At 36.0% G+C, this 22,097-nt stretch overlaps 4 protein-coding genes across 4 annotated transcripts; all 4 read left to right on the top strand.

The window, feature by feature from the left end:
* Positions 1–10,869: 10,869 nt before the first annotated feature.
* On the top strand, positions 10,870–12,378 carry LOC132737956 (uncharacterized). Its single transcript, XM_060725351.1, has 2 exons — positions 10,870–11,066; positions 11,573–12,378. The coding sequence occupies exon 2, from the start codon at positions 11,575–11,577 to the stop codon at positions 12,142–12,144; it is 570 nt and encodes a 189-aa protein (XP_060581334.1). The 5' UTR covers positions 10,870–11,066; positions 11,573–11,574; the 3' UTR covers positions 12,145–12,378.
* Positions 12,180–13,241, top strand: LOC132737964 (uncharacterized). Its single transcript, XM_060725359.1, has 2 exons — positions 12,180–12,195; positions 12,354–13,241. The coding sequence occupies exons 1-2, from the start codon at positions 12,180–12,182 to the stop codon at positions 12,869–12,871; spliced, it is 534 nt and encodes a 177-aa protein (XP_060581342.1). The 3' UTR covers positions 12,872–13,241.
* A 557-nt stretch (positions 13,242–13,798) lies between these two features.
* Positions 13,799–17,801, top strand: LOC132737949 (uncharacterized). The gene is made up of 2 exons (XM_060725336.1): positions 13,799–15,396; positions 17,665–17,801. The coding sequence occupies exon 1, from the start codon at positions 13,938–13,940 to the stop codon at positions 15,390–15,392; it is 1,455 nt and encodes a 484-aa protein (XP_060581319.1). The 5' UTR covers positions 13,799–13,937; the 3' UTR covers positions 15,393–15,396; positions 17,665–17,801.
* Positions 15,676–18,924, top strand: LOC132737942 (uncharacterized). Its single transcript, XM_060725325.1, has 2 exons — positions 15,676–18,534; positions 18,765–18,924. The coding sequence occupies exon 1, from the start codon at positions 15,927–15,929 to the stop codon at positions 18,270–18,272; it is 2,346 nt and encodes a 781-aa protein (XP_060581308.1). The 5' UTR covers positions 15,676–15,926; the 3' UTR covers positions 18,273–18,534; positions 18,765–18,924.
* Positions 18,925–22,097: the final 3,173 nt, after the last annotated feature.

Below are 22,097 nucleotides of genomic sequence, written 5' to 3'. Positions count from 1 at the left end.
GGTTCTTTGAAATATTTTTTATACGGCATAATGAAAAAGAATCAGTAAGTATTGACATAATGCATTATGTTATTGTTCTTGAAAAACAATCATTAAAAGACATTGGCAATCTTATTTTCAGGTGTCACAAATACGCCGGAATTTTCTAAATGACAGAAAATAACACAGAAAACTAGAAAATATCCATTTAAATTTATAATAGGCAATTTGATTTCAGTGTGTATGGGTGTTTATAAAATATTAAAATTTGATTTAGTTAGCTTTTTACTAGCTTTTTATCCTGGCATTTGAGAAAAATCTAGATCTAATAAATATATTGACTTTGAAATTTAGCTTTTTCACTCCGTAGCGACAGGGATTTATAAATCCGTGGTAGCGAGAATTAATCTCAATCTTTGCTTTTGTATTTTTTCCTATTGTCTTGATATTGAATTTATGTATGCATGCGTAAATGTTTACATGTTATAATCATAATTGAACGATCAGTATTTACGCATTTAATTTTTCAATAAGCTAACTTTCTATGCGGCATGCACAGTTTTATCCCCCATTTACGTCACATCCGGTAAGGGAAGTAACTCTTCACTGACTGTTATCGCTTAAATGAAAGGGTCTATAAACTACAATTTTATCAATGAACTGTTATTTTTTGTTTTCTTTAAAGGAATGTAGAGTCTATTATTTCATGAAAATGAACGATTTGGAACTTTCAAAGCATTTAAACAACTTTGCAAACACTATTTTAATGATGTGTAGTCGGAATGTAACGCTACTGCAGAATGAAGAACTAGTTTCTATAGCGGTTTTTATCCGGGAGTGGATGTTGTTCGGTAACGACTTAAACCTGTAACAATTTCTGAGATATAGCTTATAACTCTGTATACATTGCAAGCAAAAAATCACAAAATTGCACGAGATACAAACAAAGCCGTATCTGATAAGAGTACGTTACGGAACCATCCGATACAGTGCAATAGCAGACGATAACAGACGCCATGGAAACAAACGACAATTGCCGCATGCATGGGCATCCATTTACATTTAATTTTTCCCACCTCTACAATTTTTAGTGATGTTCATACTAATTATTGGTGAGAGAAAAAACCATACTACAACATATGTCTGAGAGAACTACTATATATTATCTAAAGGGTTGAGAGACATGTCATTATGTTCCTAATGCATTAGAGAAGAGCTCCATATTACACATAATGACTGACAGAACTATTATATTTAATCGTAAGGGTTGAGAGAGATGTCATTATTTTCCTGACTTTGCATTGTAAAACACAAATTGACTGAGAAAACTATTACAGATATTATCTTAAGGGTTAAGGGGAGATGTCATTATTTTCCTAAGAGGAGAGCACTAAAAACACATAATGAGCGAAAAAATCATTATATATTATTATAATGGTTGACAGAGAAGTCGTTATTTTTCCTAATGGGTGAGAGAAGGGCACTATAAAACACATAATGAGTGAAAGAAGTGTCATATATTATCATAAATGCTGAGATAGAAGTCATTATTTGTCCTAATGGGTGAGAACACATAATGAGTGAGAGGAGTATCATATAAGGGCTGAGAGAGCAGTCATTATTTGTCCTAATGGGTGAGAGAAAGGCACTCTAAATCACATAATGAGTGAAGGAAATATCATATATTATCATAAAGGTCAAGAGTGAAGTCATAATTTGTCCTAAGGGATGAGAAAAGGGCACTATAAAACACATAATGAGTGAGAGAAGTGTCATATAAGGATTGAGACAGAAGTCATTAATTGTCCTAATGGGTGAGGGAAGGGCACAATAAAACACATATAATGAGTTAGAGAAGTGTCATATATTATCCTAAGAGTTGAAAGAGAAATCATTATTTTTCCTTATGGGTGAGAGAAGGACACTATAAAGGAAGGACACTGTGCCCTTCCCTCGCCCATAAGGACAAACAATTATTTCTCTCTAAATATACAGGATAATATATGACACTTGTCTCACTCATTATGTGTTTTATTGTGCTCTTCTGTTACCCACTAGGACAAATAATGGCTTCTCTCTCAGCCCTTATATGACACTTCTCTATCTCATTATGCTATTAACAGTGCCCTTCCCTCATCCATTAGGACAAATGACGAGTTCTCTCTCAACCTTTATGATAATATTTGACAATTCTCTCACTCATTTTGTTTTATAGTGCCCTTCTCTCACCCACTGGGACAAATAATGACTTCTCTCTCAACCCTTATGATCATATATGGCACTTCTCTCACTCATTATGTGTTTTATAGTGCCCTTCTCTCACCCATTAGGACAAATAATGAGTTCTGTTTCAGCCTTATATGACACTTCTCTCACTCATTATGTGTTTAATAGTGCCCTACTCTCACCCATTAGGAAAAATAATGATTATGATTTCTTTTTCAACCCTTAAGATAATATATGACACTTCTCTCACTCATTATGTGTTTTACAGTGCCCTTTTGTCAGCCGTTAGGACAAATTATGACTTCTCTCTCAACCCTTATATGACACACATTATGTGTTTCTATGTGGCCTTGCCTCACCTATTAGGAAGAATAATGACTTCTCTTTTAGCCCTAATATGACACTTCTCTCACTCATTATGTGTTTTAAAATGCCCTTCTCTCGCCCATTAGGAAAAAAAAGATTTCTCTTTCAACCCTTAGGATAATATATGACACTTCTCTCACTCATTATGTGATGTAGAGTGCCCTTCTCTCAACCATTAGGATAAATTATGATTTCTCTCCCAACCCTTATATGACACTTCTCTCAATCATTATCTGTTTAATTGTGCTCTTCCCTCTCCCATAAGTACAAATAATGACTTCTCTCTCAACATTCAGGATAATATATGACACTTTTCTCACTCATTATGTGTTTTATTGTGGCCTTCCATCACCTACTAGGATAATGAATTACTTCTCTCCCAGACTTTATATGACACTTCTTTAACTCATTATGTTATTTACAGTGCCCTTCCCTCACCCATTAGGAATAAATTACTAGTTTTCTCTCAACCTTTATGATAATATTTGTTACTTCTCTCACTCATTATGTTTTATAGTGCCCTTCTCTCACCCATTAGGACAAATAATGACTTCTCTCTCATCTCTTTTGATCATTTATGGCACTTCCCTCACTCATTATGTGTTTTATAGTGCCCTTCTCTCACCAACAAGTACAAATAATGAGTTCTGCTTCAGCCCTAATATGGCACTTATCTTACTCATTATGTGTTTTAAAGTGCCATTCTCTAACCCATTAGGAAAAAAAATTGTTTTCTCTTTCAACCATTAGGATAATATATGACACTTCTCTCATTCATTATGTGATGTACAGTGCCTTTCTCTCACCCATTAGGATAAATTATGACTTCTCTCTCAACCCTTATATGACACTTCCTCACTCATTATGTGTTTTGATGTGGCCTTGCCTCACATATTAGGAAGAATAAGGACTTCTCTCTTAGCCCTAATATGACACTTCTCTCACTCATTATGTGTTTTATTGTGCTCTTCCCTCGCCCATTATGACAAATAATGACTTCTCTCAACATTCAGGATAATATATAACAGTTGTCTCACTCATTATGTGTTTTATTGTGGCCTTCCATCACCTACTAGGATAATGAATTACTTCTCTCCCAGACTTTATATGACACTTCTTTAACTCATTATGTTATTTACAGTGCCTTTCCCTCACCCATTAGGATAAATTACTAGTTTTCTCTCAACCTTTATGATAATATTTGTTACTTCTCTCACTCATTATGTTTTATAGTGCCCTTCTCTCACCCATTAGGACAAATAATGACTTCTCTCTCATCTCTTTTGATCATTTATGGCACTTCCCCTCACTCATTATGTTTTTTATAGTGCCCTTCTCTCACCAACAAGTACAAATAATGAGTTCTGCTTCAGCCCTAATATGGCACTTATCTTACTCATTATGTGTTTTAAAGTGCCATTCTCTAACCCATTGGGAAAAAAAATTGTTTTTCTCTTTCAACCATTAGGATAATATATGACACTTCTCTCATTCATTATGTGATGTACAGTGCTTTCTCTCACCCATTAGGATAAATTATGACTTCTCTCTCAACCCTTATATGACACTTCCTCACTCATTATGTGTTTTGATGTGGCCTTGCCTCACATATTAGGAAGAATAAGGACTTCTCTCTTAGCCCTAATATGACACTTCTCTCACTCATTATGTGTTTTATTGTGCTCTTCCCTCGCCCATTATGACAAATAATGACTTCTCTCAACATTCAGGATAATATATAACAGTTGTCTCACTCATTATGTGTTTTATTGTGCCCCTCTCTCACCCACTAGGACAAATAATTGACTTCTCTCTCAGCCTTATATCACACCTCTCTCACTCATTATGCTATTTACACTAACCTTCCCTCACCCATTAGGACAAATATCGAGTTCTCGCTCAACCTTTATGATAATATATGACACTTCTCTCATTCATTATGTTTTATAGTGCCCTTCTCTCACCCAACAAATAATGACTTCTCTCTCAACCCTTAAGATCATATATGGCACTTCTCTCACTCATTATGTGTTTTAAAGTGCCCTTCTCTCACCCATTAGGACAAATAATGAGTTCTGTTTCAGCCTAATATGACTGTGGGGGCCTTGGTCACTTTCTCTCACAGACACTTGGGATGTGGAGGTAAAAACGCCTTTAAAATCCAAATAAAATGTACATTTGTTAATCCCAGCACATGTACTGATCATATATATCAAAAAAACTTAATGTTAGCCGTTTTGAAAAAAAAAATTATATCATCAAACCGGCTTATAAAAAATGTTAAGTTTTTTTGATATATATGTCTGTGCTTTCTCTGACTTTCGTTTTTAAAAGTCACTTTCGCATTTTAGGCAAAAAATCTCCATTGCGTATTTTAGTGGTAATCGGAGAAAATCGGAAACGCGGGAAATTGAATGGGAAATTTGTAGACGGTTCTGATAAATAAGGACAAAATGGCAGAGGTACATTGTTTTACCAAACTAAAATTTTGGAATTCTTATAATTTATTCACATGAAATCCACTTCCTCTAGACATAATTTTGAACCTTAAGCCAAACGTTTCGGCCAAAAACCAAATCGGCCCAGTGCAAAAATATGTGTAAAATATGTTAAAAGGGCAAAAATCGGCCCCTGATCGATCAGGGGCCGATTTTTGCCCTTTTCCGCGAGACTTCGGGTCTACTACAGTAGGATAAAGGATCGCAAATACGGACAGATGACAATTTCGGACACCAAACTGTATAAATCTAATATCTTATAACTAATACGCCATAGGATTAAATTAAATAACCTACTTTTACTTTGAATACAAATATCCTTATCTACAATGTGAATTATTATGTATTCTTAAATCCTAATCAAGCAGGCCCACTGGGTTCTTTCCCTTTTCGTTACCGAGTCGGAAAGTTTAAAACCGCGAAAATTCAAACAAGAATCACGGTGAGTATATTTCTCAACGATTATCCATAAAACAATTATTCACTGTCTTATTTGTGCTTGACATATGACATACTTTGTCTTTAAATGTAGAAATTGTCGAAGATATGTGCAAATATACTTTAAAATCCCTAAAAATAAGAAAAATTAAGTGTCCGAATTTCCCCGATCATGTTCTGAACATTTGAAATATGTCCTCGTATATTAAGGTTGGTTGCTATTAAACCACATTTATTAAGCATAGCTTTCGGTTTCAGATCTTTGAGATGGCTAGAAAATCTAAAAACATCTATAAAAAATACGACGACAATTTGATTAAAGCAGCAATAGATGTCATAAAATCTGGTCAAATGTCATTGCGTAAAGCGTCACAACATTATGGGATACCAAAATCAACATTAAGTGACAGATTAACAGGGAAGGTTGCCTCTGATGCTAAATCTGGTCGTCCAAGGCGAGATTTCTTGATAAAAACAGGCTGATTATGCCAAAAAATGGGTCTCAAAACTCCATTCAAAAATGGAATACCAGGCAAAGGTTATTTCCAAGGTCTTAAGAGAAGACATCCATCTATTGTAATCCGTAAGCCAGAGAAGTTGGGTACATCTTGAGCCAGGTGCCTTAATCCAACTATTGTTAACCGATATATAGATGATCTTGGTAAACTCCTTATCAGTCTTGGAATTGAGAATAAGCCATCTCAAATATGGAACATGGACGAGACAGGCAAACAATTTGAGCACAACCCAGTCCGTGTAGTTGCAAGAAAGGGGGTGAAAAATTTGCCGGGTCGTACTAGTAATCAAAGGACCAACACCACCATCCTGGCATGCGTAAGTGCAAGTGGTCAAGCTATGCCTCCTCTTTATGATCGTGAAAGGTAAGACCCAACGGTCACTATATTCATGGAACACGGCTGCAGCGCCCCAAGGGACTAAATGGGCCTTCCAAGAGAATGCATGGATGACAGAAACTATATGTAAGGACTGGTTTGAAGAAATATTTCTTCCCTTCTGCGGCAGTGCTAGACCCCAATTATTGATTTGTGATGGTCATTGTCACATGAAGCACATGCACTCCTGGAAATTGCCAAAGATAACAATATTGAAATTCTGGCTCTCCCTCCCCATACTACTCACAAACTTCAGCCACTTGACAAGAGTGTGTTTGGCCCTTTTAGTGCATATTACAACGAAGGTTGTACTGAATTTCTCTCAGCTAGTCCTCATCACACTATAAATAAATGGTAATTCCCTGAGATCATTGCACGGGCTTGGGAACGTGCCATGACTGAAAAAAATATAACTAGCGGATTTTCATCATGTGGTATATACCCCTTCAATCCACGTGCTTTACGTACAGAGGATTTGTTACCATCGACTATGTTTGACAAGCCTTTGCATGCCATCACCTCATCAGTTACACCCACCTCTACCAGGGCACTCGTTTGGCCATTTTTGGGGCCGAATATCGGCCCCATTCCCCTCTTAAAATCATATGCTTTTTTCCCCTATTTCAGCAGAAAATTCCCCTAAAAAAATTGTAGTATAAATGTTTGATATTCAACAAAAAAGTGATGTTTTCATTTCATAAAAATAAAATATATTTCTGTTTAACTTTCAATGGATTGAAAACTAAATTACAGTTGTCAATAACGCTGTATGTTAAAACCGAAAGTTGCAGGAAGTGAGAAATGTAGAAGGGAGGTAACTCTCGTAAAATTATTGACAAAATTAATGTGGCAGATAATCATCGTAGGAGTTTACCTTATATTCAATTTGTTTAGAGAATAGACATACATTGTCATATTCTGCTATTTAATAAACAAAACTATTTTAATTTCTGTCAGTTGTTGTTGGAAAAAACTTATTTCTCTTGCAGTTTTGTACTCAAATATTTTCGTACCCAGTTTTACAGTTACAGACAATTTTCTCTGAAACCAAACCCTTTTTTAGAAAAGGCATAAAACTTTCTTGTTTATTTTTATTAATTCTTATTTCAATTCTCATTGTTATAATTGTTTCAATCTAAAGAACAGGCAGAAATATTTAGAAAATAGATTAAGAACTGACCAGTGCAGATTGCAAAATAGTGTGATACATTTTTAACTTTAAAAATAAAGAAACAATTAATGACTATAATAGGAAATAATTTTCCTGTGTTTCCATCACTTGGGTACAACATACCCTTGCCTAGGAAAGTCTGCCTTTCCAGAGCTTGTTGCACTGATTCAATTTTTGTTGTACAAGTTTTTTTTTAAAAAACAACAGCAACAAAAACAACTGTCAGTTTTAATTTTTTATCATAAACAAAAATGCTTTATGCTTGTTATAGATTTTAATATAACCCTAACGTTTTTCAGAATTTGCACTTCACCTCTCACTTTAGAATTTGAGGGGTATAAAACCCTTGGCCAAAACATATATCTGGAGCTCTGATTGATGTCTGAGTCAGTCAAGTACAATAACAAAGCAATAAAGAAAATAATGAGATAGCCTATCTCAAGAAAAACTTCATGTGATATGTTTTATTTGTTAGGTCTATAGTAATAAATATACTAGCTATTGTAAGTAATGGTAGGAAATTGTGCCAAGAGTTAGTGTAAAACCTTAATTTAAAGAACTCATATATGGCTTAAAATTCCCCTTTTTGTCTTAAAATGACGCAAAATTCCCCTTCCTGAGGGTATGGGTACCTGTCCCCAAAAGTTGTCTAGTGCCCTGTCTACAATGACTTCGACTGCGCTTGAAGAGAATTATGTTGGCGTATCAGAAGTTAATACTACACTGAACCTAGCTTCATCAAGTACGTCTATCCCTTATGAACCCTTGCCTGACCAACAGTATGAAATGCCTACCCCCTGTGCAACACAGATTGTACCATCCATATCATCTACGAGCAATATATCTATCCTTACTCCAAAATTTTACTCGGACTACCCTAATGAAGCCGTAGAACTTCATGAAGCCACTGATCAAGAAATTTCGTACATTCTTCCTCTATTTCCCGAGATTATTATTGAAGATATAAAACTTTCTGGTGGGGATTTTTGTAGTGAAAATTATTTGCCCAATGAAAATCAATCCCAGAATGATGAGTTGAATGCACTTGCTCCTTTGCCACAGTGCAATTGGAATGTTGACATTGATTCCATATTTAATGTCCCACAAAATGTTAATGTAAATGAAAGAAAGAGGAAAAGTACCGTTAGTACTTCGCACAGGCTTCTCACGTCCAATGAAGTATTGGCTGAAAAGAGGCAGAAGCAGCTTGATAAAGAAAACATCTTGCAATTAAAAGAGCAACGTCGCCATGCGAGAGAGGTAAAAAAGGCCGTGAAATTTATTCAGGATTTAAAAAAAGATCAATGTTAATTTAAAGGTGGGTTTATTTTATTACAGAATCAGTTTTTGCACATTATTCTTCGACATTTTCTAACATTCTAAGATTGAAAATTACATAACAATATACAATAAAAACAACGCTACGATCAGGAAAAAAAACGTAAACTAATCTATTCCAAATAATTCTGTTTAATATTCAGTTATGTTATTCTTTTTTAAAAAGCTCTTACTTATACATTTTAAATTATATTCTGAATTTTTGTGAGTGTTTATTTAAAGAAAATATGAACACGCCAACTGCTGCTTACCTGATATTCTTCGATCGACATTTTCAAACATTTTAAGATTAGAAAATACATATCAATATACATTACAAACAAAGCAACGATCAGGAGACAAACTGTAAAATAATCTATTCAAAATGAATATATTTAAAGTTCTCACTTACGCATTGAAATTATATTATGTTTTTTGTCTATTTACAGTAAATATGAACACGTCAACCGCTGCTCACCTGAGAGATCAGTGATTTTTCTCACTTAATTGGGAAGAGGCCTGAGCCTCTTGATTTTGGGAAAAATTATCGCTAAAATTGCTAATTTGGGAAGTAAAAAAGCTGGTTTAAGTTCAGATTTTTGGGAAAACTGCATGATTTTAAAGAAAATTTCAATTGGGAAGAGGCCTTTTTTCGGAGTCTGTTATACAAGTAAGAAAATCACTGGAGATAGAGAACTTTTTGGAAGTTTATCATTGTATATGAAAATGAAAGCAATACTAGACACTATGGTCAATTGTGAATACCTTTACGACCATCCGCTGATTGACGATATATTTGTTTATCTTAGAGACTTCGTCTGCTCCAATATTTGTACATTAAGAATGTTATATGAACGGTACAAGATTTTATGTGACATTTGTGAAGAGGACCAAAGCATTGTTTGGGTGGCACACTCATATGCCCTAGAAGTTAATGATTGTTACTTGTTGAATTTAACAGAAACTGTTAAAAAAGAATCACTTTAATGTTGTGCCTTAAGTGAAATGAACTGATACATATGTCAAAAAAGAAATAAAATATGTTTAAGTCTCTTCTGGCGACGATAATGTTACTTTTTAAAAAAATGAAAATGTGTCCGAAATTCCCCGCTTCTGTTCGTATTTCCCCGATTTTACTCGATTAACAATTTGTGAATTTTCTAAATAAATCAAACATGTAATTTGCAGCTGGGAGCCAGTATAAAATCCTTACATAGCATAGTTCCCGGCTAAATAGGCTACAGACGGTTAAATACATATTCGCAGCTAGACGAATGAAATTGGTCGCAGAATGCAAAAAGTGTCCGAAATATGACGACATTACCCTAGATCTATTTTGCTTGATTGATTACACAAACAATTATGAATATAAATTCTTTAATTAATGATTCATTATCAATTGATCTCTTGAACATTTAGATAGATCTATACAGCAGACTTCCCGAAATACGTCGGTCCGACGGACATGTCCGATAAATTTTGATCAGGTCCGACGATTTTTTATTCCGGATCGGTCCGAATGTCCGGCTTTTATCCAAGCCGCATGTATACAAAATGGCGTCGCTAAAGCTGCCAAACCTGGGAAAAAACGAAAATCTAAGTCAGAGGAGCGCGCAGAACAGCAAAAGGATGAAAAGAATAGACCTGAGACAAAATTTAATGAAAAATGGAAGCAGGACCATGAATCGTTGGTGTATGATAGGGAGGAGATGAAAATGCACTGTACGGAATGTGCCCATTTTTACGGCGAAAAAATTAAAAACAAAAAGTGTCTTAGAAATACAAACACAAGTTTTTCTTTGATTTTGATCAGTTTTATTTGGTCTGACAGATTTCGTTTCGGTCCGACAGATTTTCATGGTTTGTCAGACCGAATGTCTGACAGTTTTTTTAACTTTCGGGAAGTCTGATACAGTCGTTTAGGGTGTTCCGGATCTTAGTTAGTTCGGGACCACTGTCAGTAATCTAATAAAATTGTTAAACATGTGGTAAATATTTCTTGAAATGGTTGTTTGATTTTGAAAGAATGGTCTTTTCTGGAGAAATTGTCGGTTATTTATTTACCAAAAGCGATTTTCATGACATGATTTTTTTACTGATGACAAGTGACCTTCACATTTACTCCAGAAAAAGTACGGGAAAAAAATGGCGATTCTGTGAACAGGGCCTCGTGAATCGGTAAATATTGAACCAATACATCATGTTTATATACCAAAATGTTCACAAACATGTCCTCTGTCAATCAAAATAAGCGAAAATACCATCACCTGTTCTTGACAATAGTCACATGCCGTGAAATGAAAGCAGTCGTTCGGCTAGTTTCGGATCACGTGACCTTCCATACTGGGGGTGTTCTCAAAAGCACTTTGGACTGTCAAAACAGCTGATTTCAAGTCACAATTGATGTTTAATAATGTTGTAAATTAAAACGTGTTACTGTTTTGATAATTGGGATATTTTTCCTGAATTATAGCTGATTTATTGAGGATTTATTTGTTTGAAATGTGATTTTTTGTTAGAATGTTATCTGAATGTATTTAAATTACAACTTTATTTAACAGACTGACAGAGTTATTCATGCAAAATATATTTATGTGTTTCATTTTTTATTTCCTGTTGTATGGTGAAATTAAAAGCAATTTCAAATAACATCAGTTGCACTTAAATATGTAATTTATTTTCAGAAATGGGGAAACCAAAACATCAGAGTCCAGCTGTCAAAAAAGCAAACGCAGTTAAAAAGAAGTACAACAGGGGCTCACTTGGGAAATCACTCCGGTGCAAGAGAGCAATTCTGGCCATAGAAAAAAAAGAGGTAACTGTGACTATCAGGAAAGCATCAGAACTGTATGGCTTATCTTATGGTTATTTACATAGGCGTCTTTCTGGAGAGGTTGAATTAGATAGTCGAAATGGTCCACAGCCGATTTTCACTAAAACTGAAGAAGAGGCGATGGCACATTGGCTGAAAGAAATGGCCAGTCGAGGCATGGGGTTAAAGCCGGGAGATTTTTTGGACTTTGTTCAGAAATTAGTCACCAATGAAAAGAAACAAACACCATTTGCAAATAATAGGCCTGGATATGACTGGTACTATGCATTCATGAGGCGTAATAGTCACATCGTTGAAATGAGAACTGAAACCCCACTGGAAACTTGTAGAGCTAAACTTACAAAAGAGAAGACAGACAAATGGTACAGTTCATTTAGAGAGTTTTTGTCATTGAAAGGATTGATTGATAAGCCAACCCGATAGGCCACACTGCACTGTTTGCACTGTATTATTGAGTCATGGTTATATTATTATGTATGACTGCTGAAACACTGTTGAAAACGGCATACAAATGAAACCAACCTTATTATTTTAGGTAGAAAAACAGCTTTCCTAGCAATTCCATTATTCTGTATACTGTATTGACTATTTTCAGGCAAAAACCAATGAACCAGTTCAAGGCCCTTGAGAAGCAAGTGATCTTGCTTTGTTAAAAACTATTGTGCTGGAAAATAGTGTTGTTAAGGGATACCATGCATACCAAATCAAACCACCAATTACAGATCCACCAACTAAACTTAGGGTGGACAGAGAGTACACTAACATTGTTGATCGAGATGCCTGTCTAGTATGGTTGCCAGAACTTGAGGAGTTCGATGAAAAACTGCATGACGTGATTACAGACCACCAGAGGCACTTAAAATTATCAGATATTGCTGGTTTGCCTATTGGACATGCACCCAGAGTGTTAGCAGGGTTTTTCAGGACTGTGCTAGACGAAGATGGCAGTGTGTATGCTGTTGCTACTGGTGAACCCTGTCAGAGCTTTCCTCCCTGGCCAGCACCTGAGGACAAAGGTGGTGGAGCAGTTATCCCTTGCTCCTATTATATTACAAGTACACCAAGCAAATTCGAATATAACCTTTCCTTGTTGAGCTCTACTTTGGAAAAAATGGCAGAAGGTTCAGTTATGAAAGTGTCATGTATGTAGTTATTTGTACATGTAGATATATCAGTTTTGAGCACACTCTGTGACATTGATCTGAACATTATAATTATATAATGTGTACTTTTCTAGTCCTTTTGTATGTTGTCTATTTGATTATTCTTTGATTTACTGTGATTGCCCTGTTCAACCAATTATTTAAGATCATGATCTCAATCAGTGTTTACATGCTTTAAAATCTAGTCATTTTGTATGTTGTCTATTTGATTATTCTTTGATTAACTGTGATAACCATGTTAAACCAATTATTTAAGATTATGATCTCAATCAGTGTTTACATGCTTTATAATCTAGTCATTTTGTATGTTGTCTATTTGATTATTCTTTGATTAACTGTGATTACCCTGTTAAACCAATTATTAGTCCCCTACCGGTTTATCGGAGGGGACTTTAGGTTTACCCTCCGTCCGTCTGTCCGTCCGTCCGTCCGTCAGTCCGTCCGTCCGTCCACAAAACTGGATCCCGCGATAACGCAAAAAGTACTGAAAATATTTTAATGAAACTTGATATATGGATAGATGGCAGTATGGAGATTATGCACGTCTTTTTCTTTTCGTCCTATGTTGAAAATTCTGGTTGCTATGGCAACAAATAGACTGAAAATATGGCAAATTTTACACATAACCTGGATCCCGCGATAACGCAAAAAGTACTGAAAATATTTTTATGAAATTTGTTATATGGATAGATGGCAGTATGGAGATTATGCACGTCTTTTTCTTTTCTTCCTATGTTGAATATTCTGGTTGCTATGGCAACAAATAGACTGAAAATATGGCAAATTTTATTTCATAAATAAAAACTTACCTGGAATAACAGTATGAATACTCTTTTTCTGATCCGCATAATAAACTTTCTCCTGGAAGTTGATAAACTTTTCGTGAGGCGCATGCGCACTCTCGGTAAGTTATCTACTTCCTCCTCCCACAGTAAACGTCAGTTCTCTTTTTCTTGCGAAAGTATTCGCTTCGTCCGCGTTTAATTTTTAGTTTTGAATAGTTTCTTCAGTGGAAATTAGTTTTTCTACTTGAGATTTATCCAGTTTTGTCTTATGGCGACGTGTCATCATTCAGAAGAGGGTGAAATTACGTCTGAAAACGACAGATTTTCTGACGAGCCTCATGACGAAAATATGTCGTCGCCAACACGTGGAGATTTATCGGGTAGAAATGACACCGTTTCTTACGTGTCGGCAGAAGAAAATACTGCTAATAAATTGCTATTGACTAAAGACAAAGGCAAAAAGAAAAGTCGTTCGAAAAAATACGACGAATTGAGCAACAGAATGTGTAATTTGGAAAAAATGTTGCAAACTTTTTTAGATAAACAATCCGGTGAAAAAAATGAACAAACTGTGACAAATCAGTTAAATGATGATACTAATGGACAAAGAAAAAAGTCAAATTCTAAAGGAAATCGTGACAAATTTTTATTTGACTCCAGTGAAGATGATTCTGACTCTGACATGTTGTCAATTTTTGCTGGCGGTCAAATTTCTCCTGCTCATGAAAATAATGATAGCGCCATGTTGGACAAAAACAACAATAGGGAGGAAAATGTGGAAAATCTCTCTGAAAATACAAGAAAATGTTTATTTGAAATGTTCGGTGAAGATGCAGTTGTTAAAAAAGTTGAACAGAAAAAGGGTTTAACCTTGGACAAATCACAGATTGAGGTTATTGATAGTGGTTATAGATGTAAACAACCAAACTTTTTGTCTGCTTTTGCCGAGGAAAATTTCGACCTTTTTCCAGTTGATGCAGATGCTGAAAAATTGCTAGAGGTGCCATCACTGGATGATATGGTAGAAGTATGTCTTACTAAAAGATATGGGCCTAGGGCTTCTTTTGCTAAAGGAAAACAGTTATATACACAACCAGCTAAAATGATAGAAAAAGTTGCATATAAAGGGCAGCAAGCTGCTCGGTTAGGACTCGTTATTCAAATGTATATACAACAAAGTCTCGGTAACCTACTTCAAATGCTAAATTCTACCGATTTTGAAAGAGATCAAGCTTCTCAGATGGTCAAAGATATTTTTGCTATGAGTACGAAGTGTTTAGACCAAATTGGAAGAACTGGTGCTTTCCATCATATTGTTAGAAGATCATGTTGTATGAAGGATACAGGTCTGCATGAACAAACTGATAAATGGGACTATTACAATTTACCTTTGTCAGGGGATGGTGTTTTTGGCAAAGAACTAGAAACTTTGTTGAAAGACAAGAAAGAAAAACGTAAACAAGTTGATGATCTAATCCCAGATCTGAACAAGAAACGGAAATTATCAGCATCTGGTAATTTCTCTGAGTATAACAAGAAACAACCGATCGAGAAATTGACTGAAAAACCAAGCACTTCTTCGTATGGGTTGAACAATTTTCGTATCCCTAAGATCTCAAGATCTGACAGCCGGGGAAAGTTTCGTGGCAGAGGTTATAGCTCCGGGACGAGACGACCCCCATCTGGTAGAGGAAAGCCAGTGGCAAAAACAGATGAAAAATGACTTGGTAAGTGTAATAGTAAAATATCCGGAGATACCTGTTGGGGGCAGACTGTCTCATTTCCTATCACATTGGCAACAAATCACCACAGACAAATGGGTGTTAGACGTGATAAGCCAGGGTTACAAGTTAGAATTCGAGGAAAAACCTCAGTTTTTAGGCATAAAATCAACACGTGTCCCTGCAAAAAGTCAAAATATAATCAAACAAGAAATAATATCTCTTTAAGAAAAAAATGCTATAGAAGTTGTCAATCCAAAGCTAGCAAATTCAGGTTTTTACAGCACATTATTTTTAGTTCCAAAAAAGAACGGGGAAATGAGACCAGTGATAAATTTGAAACCCCTCAACAAGTATCTCCGCAAACAACATTTCAAGATGGACACTTTGGCAAAAATATTAAACCTTGTAGAAAAAGAAGACTGGGCTTTTTCAATAGATTTGAAAGATGCTTATTTCCATATAAAAATTTTCAAAAATCATCCCAAGTATCTGCGCTTCCATTTTCAAGGAGTAACTTACCAATTTCGAACACTATGTTTTGGCCCAACAAGTGCTCCTCGAGTCTTTGTCAAAATAATTTCAGTGGTAGTCGCACATCTGAGAAAATTCAATATTCGTCTAGCAAGTTATCTAGACGATTGGTTAGCAGTAAACAAAACAAAAATGTTATTGTTGAAAGATCGTTATCAAATACTCAGTCTTCTCTTTCATTTAGGGTTCATCATAAACAAGGAAAAATCACAACTTGTTCCAATGCAAACTCTCAATTATCTGGGCAGTTATTGGGATTTAAAAAAAGGGCTAGTGTTTCCAAGCATGGAAAGACTGGAAAAATTAAAAACAGCGGTGTCAAACATTCAAAAGGGTCAATGCACTGCAAGACATTTTTTAGTCCTACTCGGAATGATAGCCTCATGTCTAGAGCTCATTCCAAATGCCAGGCTGTTCATGAGACCTATACAACTTCATTTATTAAAAAATTGGAGCCCTATCAGAATGAATCTGTCTACAAAAATTCCTTTAACACCTCAACTGATCCAGGATCTGAATTGGTTCTTATTGGATCAGAACATTGGCTTGGGCAGATCATTACTGAAAGACAACTTTCAAATAACACTGACCACAGATGCCAGTGGCTACGGTTGGGGAGGTCACATGAACAGCTTGACATGTCAAGGACAGTGGACTTTGTCAGAAAAAATGCTTCATATAAATTGTCAGGAAATGTTAGCAGTTATGTTCAGTCTCAAACATTTTCTATCAAAGCTGAAGGGCAAAAATGTTCTAGTCCGATCAGACAATACAACTGTTTGCCAATACATCAATCGGCAGGGGGGCACGAGATCAGCCCAATTATGCAATATGACTATGAGCCTTTGGCAACTGGCCCTGGAGAACAATATTTTGCTGAAAGCTGCTCATATTTTGGGAAAGAAGAATGTGTTGGCGGATACACTGAGCAGGGAGAGAGTATGTCAGACAGAGTGGTCCTTGAACAAGACAGTGGTTCTGAAATTGTTCGAGCTTTGGGGTCATCCAATGATGGACCTGTTTGCTACTTTCCAGAACAAAAAGACTCCACTGTTTTGCTCTTGGATACACCATTCTCAAGCATTTGCCCTAGATGCTCTGTCAATTCCATGGGAAAATCTCTTTGCTTATGCGTTTCCACCAGCACAACTTGTTCCCAAAGTACTCAGTCACATGCAAAAATATCATTGTACAATAATATTAATAGCAAATCAGTGGCCAAGACAACATCATTATCCACAGTTACTGAAAATGTTAATTGCAAATCCAATCAATCTGCCATGCAGCCAAATGCTCTTGACTCAATGCAGGGGTCGAATATCACACCCTTATCCAGAGTCTCTTCATTTGACTGCATGGCTGTTGTCAACAGACATTGGTCGTCAAAGGGCCTTTCTGGAAACACAAGAAAATTACTGTCTAAGTCATGGAGATCTGGCACACGTAGGGATTATCAAAGCAAATTCAAACAATTTAATAGCTGGTGTTGTGAAAGACAAATTGATCCGTATATTGCCACTTTAGCGGAATGTGCAGATTTTTTGACATATTTGTTTGATAAAGGTCTCAAATACAGAACTATTAATGGTTATAGATCGATGTTGTCTTCAATTTTGGGCCCAGTTGATAATACACCTATCGGACAACATCCTTTTATTATAAGATTGTTAAGAGCTGTTTTCAACGAACGTCCTCCTTTAAAAAAATTAGTACCTGAATGGGATCTTCTTTTCATTTTAGATTCATTGAAGAAAGCTCCATTTGAACCGCTGAAGGATGCATCTTTACGTTACCTTACTTGGAAAGTTTGTTTTCTGTTGGCGATTACCACTTTTCGGCGTTGCAGTGATTTGCAATCGTTACGTTTAGGTGAAAACTATGTTAATGTCCAGAAGAAAGGATTGACTTTTATAAGAACTGGCTTATCAAAGCAAGATAGACCGAATCATTCGGATAGAAATATTTTCATTCCAGCATTACCAAAAAACAGGACTTTAGATCCTAAAAGAGTGCTTTTTCATTATTTAAAAAGAACAGAAAAATTTCGTAATGCAGGATCTGACCAAGAAATTGTTAAGTTGTTCATTGCAACAAAGAAACCCCATAAACCTGTTTCAGCTCAGACCATATCCAGATGGTTGGTTAGCATTATTAAGTTTTGTTACAAGTCACAAAGTAAAGACATAGGTAAAATAAAAGGTCATTCTACTCGCAGCATTGGGCCTTCCTTTGCATTGTTTAAAGGTGCTTCACTTCAGCAGATAATGGAGAGTGCCGATTGGTCAAGAGAAACTACGTTTACTCGGCACTATTTAAGGACTATAAATACAGATTATATGAATGTGTAATCACTTCATTTGGAACTTTTCTCTTAATTCTTGCGGATCGCAGGATATTTTGTTTATTTTTATGTTAAGACATTGAGAAAGATGTCAAGACATCGAGGAAGATGTCCATTACATGATGATGTTTGTATGTAAATACAGTGGGATAGAACTATTTTGTAAATATACATTTGTATATATGACTGTTAAGAAGCAATAGGAATTCATCATTTATATGTTTGGAAGAAACAGATGATGAAGATCATGCTCTTTTCATTCTACTAAGGTGAGTAGGAATGAATTTCTTAGTTTTTTGAAGTATATGATTATTTATGAAAGATTCCCACCACCAGTCTTACATTGCTGTAAAATCTGGTTTTATTCATACTGTTATTCCAGGTAAGTTTTTATTTATGAAATAAAAATTATAAATTTGTTTTCAAATTGAAGTTTTATGAATAAATAATACTTACCTGGAATAACAGTTACCCTCCCAACCTCCCCTCTTTCTTTCAGTCCTGGGGCGAATACTTTCGCCAGAAAAGGAACTGACGTTTACTGTGGGAGGAGGAAGTAGATAACTTACCGAGAGTGCGCATGCGCCTCACGAAAAGTTTATCAACTTCCGGGAGAAAGTTTATTATGCGGATCAGAAAAAGAGTATTCATACTGTTATTCCAGGTAAGTATTATTTATTCATAAAACTTCAATTTGAAAACAAATTTATAATTTTTACACATAACCTGGATCCAGTGATAACACAAAAAGTACTGAAAATATGTTTATGAAACTTGACATATGTGGCAGTAAATTATTCCTTTTTTTATCCAGGTAAGTATTATTTATTCATAAAACAAAGTTCAATTTGAAAAAGACAAATTTATAATTCTTCAATCATGATAGGATTTTAAAAATGTTATATTTTGATAACAGGGATGTTTAAAAAATAACTTTAGAGTGTCTTTCAGTCCGTCTGTCTGTACATAAAAACTGTTTCCTGTGATCACTTTTAAAGAACTTTTTCAACAAATTTACTTAAAATAGGAACATAAGTGAATGGCCCTTCAAAATGTTGCTTGGGCTCTTACCGGTAGGGGACTTATGGATTGCTTGCAATACTATGATAATTGCTTGTTTAAGATTATGATCTCAATCAGTGTTTACATGCTTTATAATCTTGTTAGCTACTGTGTCAATTGTTACCATCTTGTTTAATAAATAATTCTGAATAATAATAGTTTAATCATTATTATGCCCCCATTTCGAAGAAAAGGGGGTATATTGCTTTGCACTTGTCGGTCCGTCGGTCCGTCGGTCTGTCGGTCCGTCGGTCCGTAGACCAAATGGTTTCCGAGTGATAACTAAAGAACCCTTAGGCCTAGGAACTTCAAACTTGGTATGGTGATTGGTCATGACCAGTAGATGACCCCTATTGATTTTGGGGTCAAGGGGTCAAAGGTCAAGGTCACATTGACCTTGTAAGCAAAAACGGTTTCCGATCAATAACTAAAGAACCTTAAGGCCTAAGAACTTCAAACTTGGTATGATGATTGGTCATGATCAGTAGATGACCCCTATTGATTTTGGGGTCAAGGGGTCAAAGGTCAAGGTCATATTGACCTTGTAAGCAAAAACGGTTTCCGATCAATAACTAAAGAACCTTAAGGCCTAAGAACTTCAAACTTGGTATGGTGATTGGTCATGATCAGTAGATGACCCCTATTGATTTTGGGGTCAAGGGGTCAAAGGTCAAGGTCACATTGACCTCTTGGGTAAAAACGGTTTCTGATCAATAACAAAAGAACCCTTAGGCCTAGGAACTTCAAACTTGTATGGTGATTGGTTATGACCAGCAGATGACCCCTATTGATTTTGGGGTTAAGGGTCAAAGGGCAAGGTCACATTGACCTTGTAGGTAAAAACGGTTTCCGATCAATAACTAAAGAACTTTAAGGCCTAGGACTTTCAAACTTGGTATGGTGATTGGTCATGATCAGTAGATGACCCTATTGATTTTGGGGTCAAGGGGTCAAAGGGCAAGGTCACATTGACCTCTTGGGTAAAAACGGTTTCTGATCAATAACAAAAGAACCCTTAGGCCTAGGAACTTCAAACTTAGTATGGTGATTGGTTATGACCATCAGATGACCCCTATTGATTTTGGGGTTAAGGGGTTAAAGGTCAAGGTCACATTGACCTTGTAGGTAAAAACGGTTTCTGATCAATAATGAAAGAACCCTTAGGCCTAGGGACTTCAAACTTGATATGGTGATTGGTCATGATCAGTAGATGACCCCTATTGATTTTGGGGTCAAGGGGTCAAAGGTCAAGGTCACATTGACCTCTTAGGTAAAAACGGTTTCCGATCAATAACTAAAGAACCCTTAGGCCTAGGAACTTCAAACTTGGTATGATGATTGGTCATGACCAGCAGATGACCCCTATTGATATTGGGGTAAAGGGGTCAAAGGGCAAGGTCACATTGACCTTGTAGGTAAAAATGCTTTTCCAATCAATAACTAAAGAACCCTTAGGCCTAGGAACTTCAAACTTGGTATGGTGATTGGTCATGACCAGCAGATGACCTATTGATTTTGGGGTCAAGGGGTCAAAGGTCAAGGTCACATTAACCTTGTAGGTAAAAACGGTTTCCGATCAATTAACTAAAAACGCTTAGGCCAAGGAACTTCAAACTTTGTAATGATGATTGGTCGTGACCAGCAGATGACCCCTATTGAGTTTTGGGTCAAGGGGTCAAAGGTCAAGGTCACATTGACCTTGTAAGTAAAAACGGCTTCTGATCAATAACTTAAGAACGCTTAGGCCTAGGAACTTCAAAACTTGGTATGGTGATTTGTCATGACCAGCAGATTACCCTATTGATTTTGGGATCAAGGGGTCAAAGGTCAAGGTCACATTGACATTGTAAGTAAAAACGGTTTCTGATCAATAACTAAAGAACGTTTCGGCCTAGGAACTTCAAACTTGGCATGGTTATTGGTCATGACCAGCAGATGACCCCTATTGATTTTGGGGTCAAAGGTCAAGGTCACATTGACCTTGTATGTTAAAACGGTTTCCGATCAATAACTAAAGAACCCTTAGGCCTAGGAACTTCAAACTTGGTATGGTGATTGGTCATGACCAGCAGATGACCTATTGATTTTGGGGTCAAGGGGTCAAAGGTCAAGGTCACATTGACCTTGTAGGTAAAAACGGTTTCCGATCAATTAACTAAAAACGCTTAGGCCTAGGAACTTCAAACTTTGTATGATGATTGGTCGTGACCAGCAGATGACACCTATTGTGTTTTGGGTCAAGGGGTCAAAGGTTAAGGTCATGACCAGTAGATACTTGATAACCCTTATTAATTGTTTGATCACTGGGTCAGAAGTCATGCATAATAACCTTATCACATGACTAATTGGCTGCTGATAGGGGGCATACATGTTTTACAAACATATCTTGTTCTCTTAAATTGACCCTTTTTGTCTGTTCTTCTGATAATTAATGCCAATGGCTCTTACAAACAAAGAATATTTCTGAAACACATCACAATTACTGATTAGTAACCCATTGGGAAGGTTTTTGAAAATGTTTTGAGAAGATCCCCAATATGGTCCGAAACTGCCTAAACTGAACCGGAAATAACCGAAAAGGTCATGCTGCTCGAAGGTACAATCAAGAATGAAAGCTAACAGCTTTTTGCAAAAACTTATGTTGGTTAAAGAGAGGAAGAATTTATCTTTCTCTTGAAACAAATAAAATTCCAAAATTTCAGATAAGTGACAAACATAATTGTTGTTAGCGATCCAGAACACCCTAAACGACTGTACAGTACACACTGAA

The sequence above is a fragment of the Ruditapes philippinarum genome, unplaced genomic scaffold, assembly GCF_026571515.1.
Source record: "Ruditapes philippinarum isolate M1 unplaced genomic scaffold, ASM2657151v2 ctg4051_1_1_1_1, whole genome shotgun sequence".
Taxonomy (NCBI): Eukaryota; Metazoa; Mollusca; class Bivalvia; order Venerida; family Veneridae; genus Ruditapes; species Ruditapes philippinarum.
Note: the sequence above shows the minus strand (reverse complement) of the source record. Positions and strands in the feature narration are given on the sequence as shown.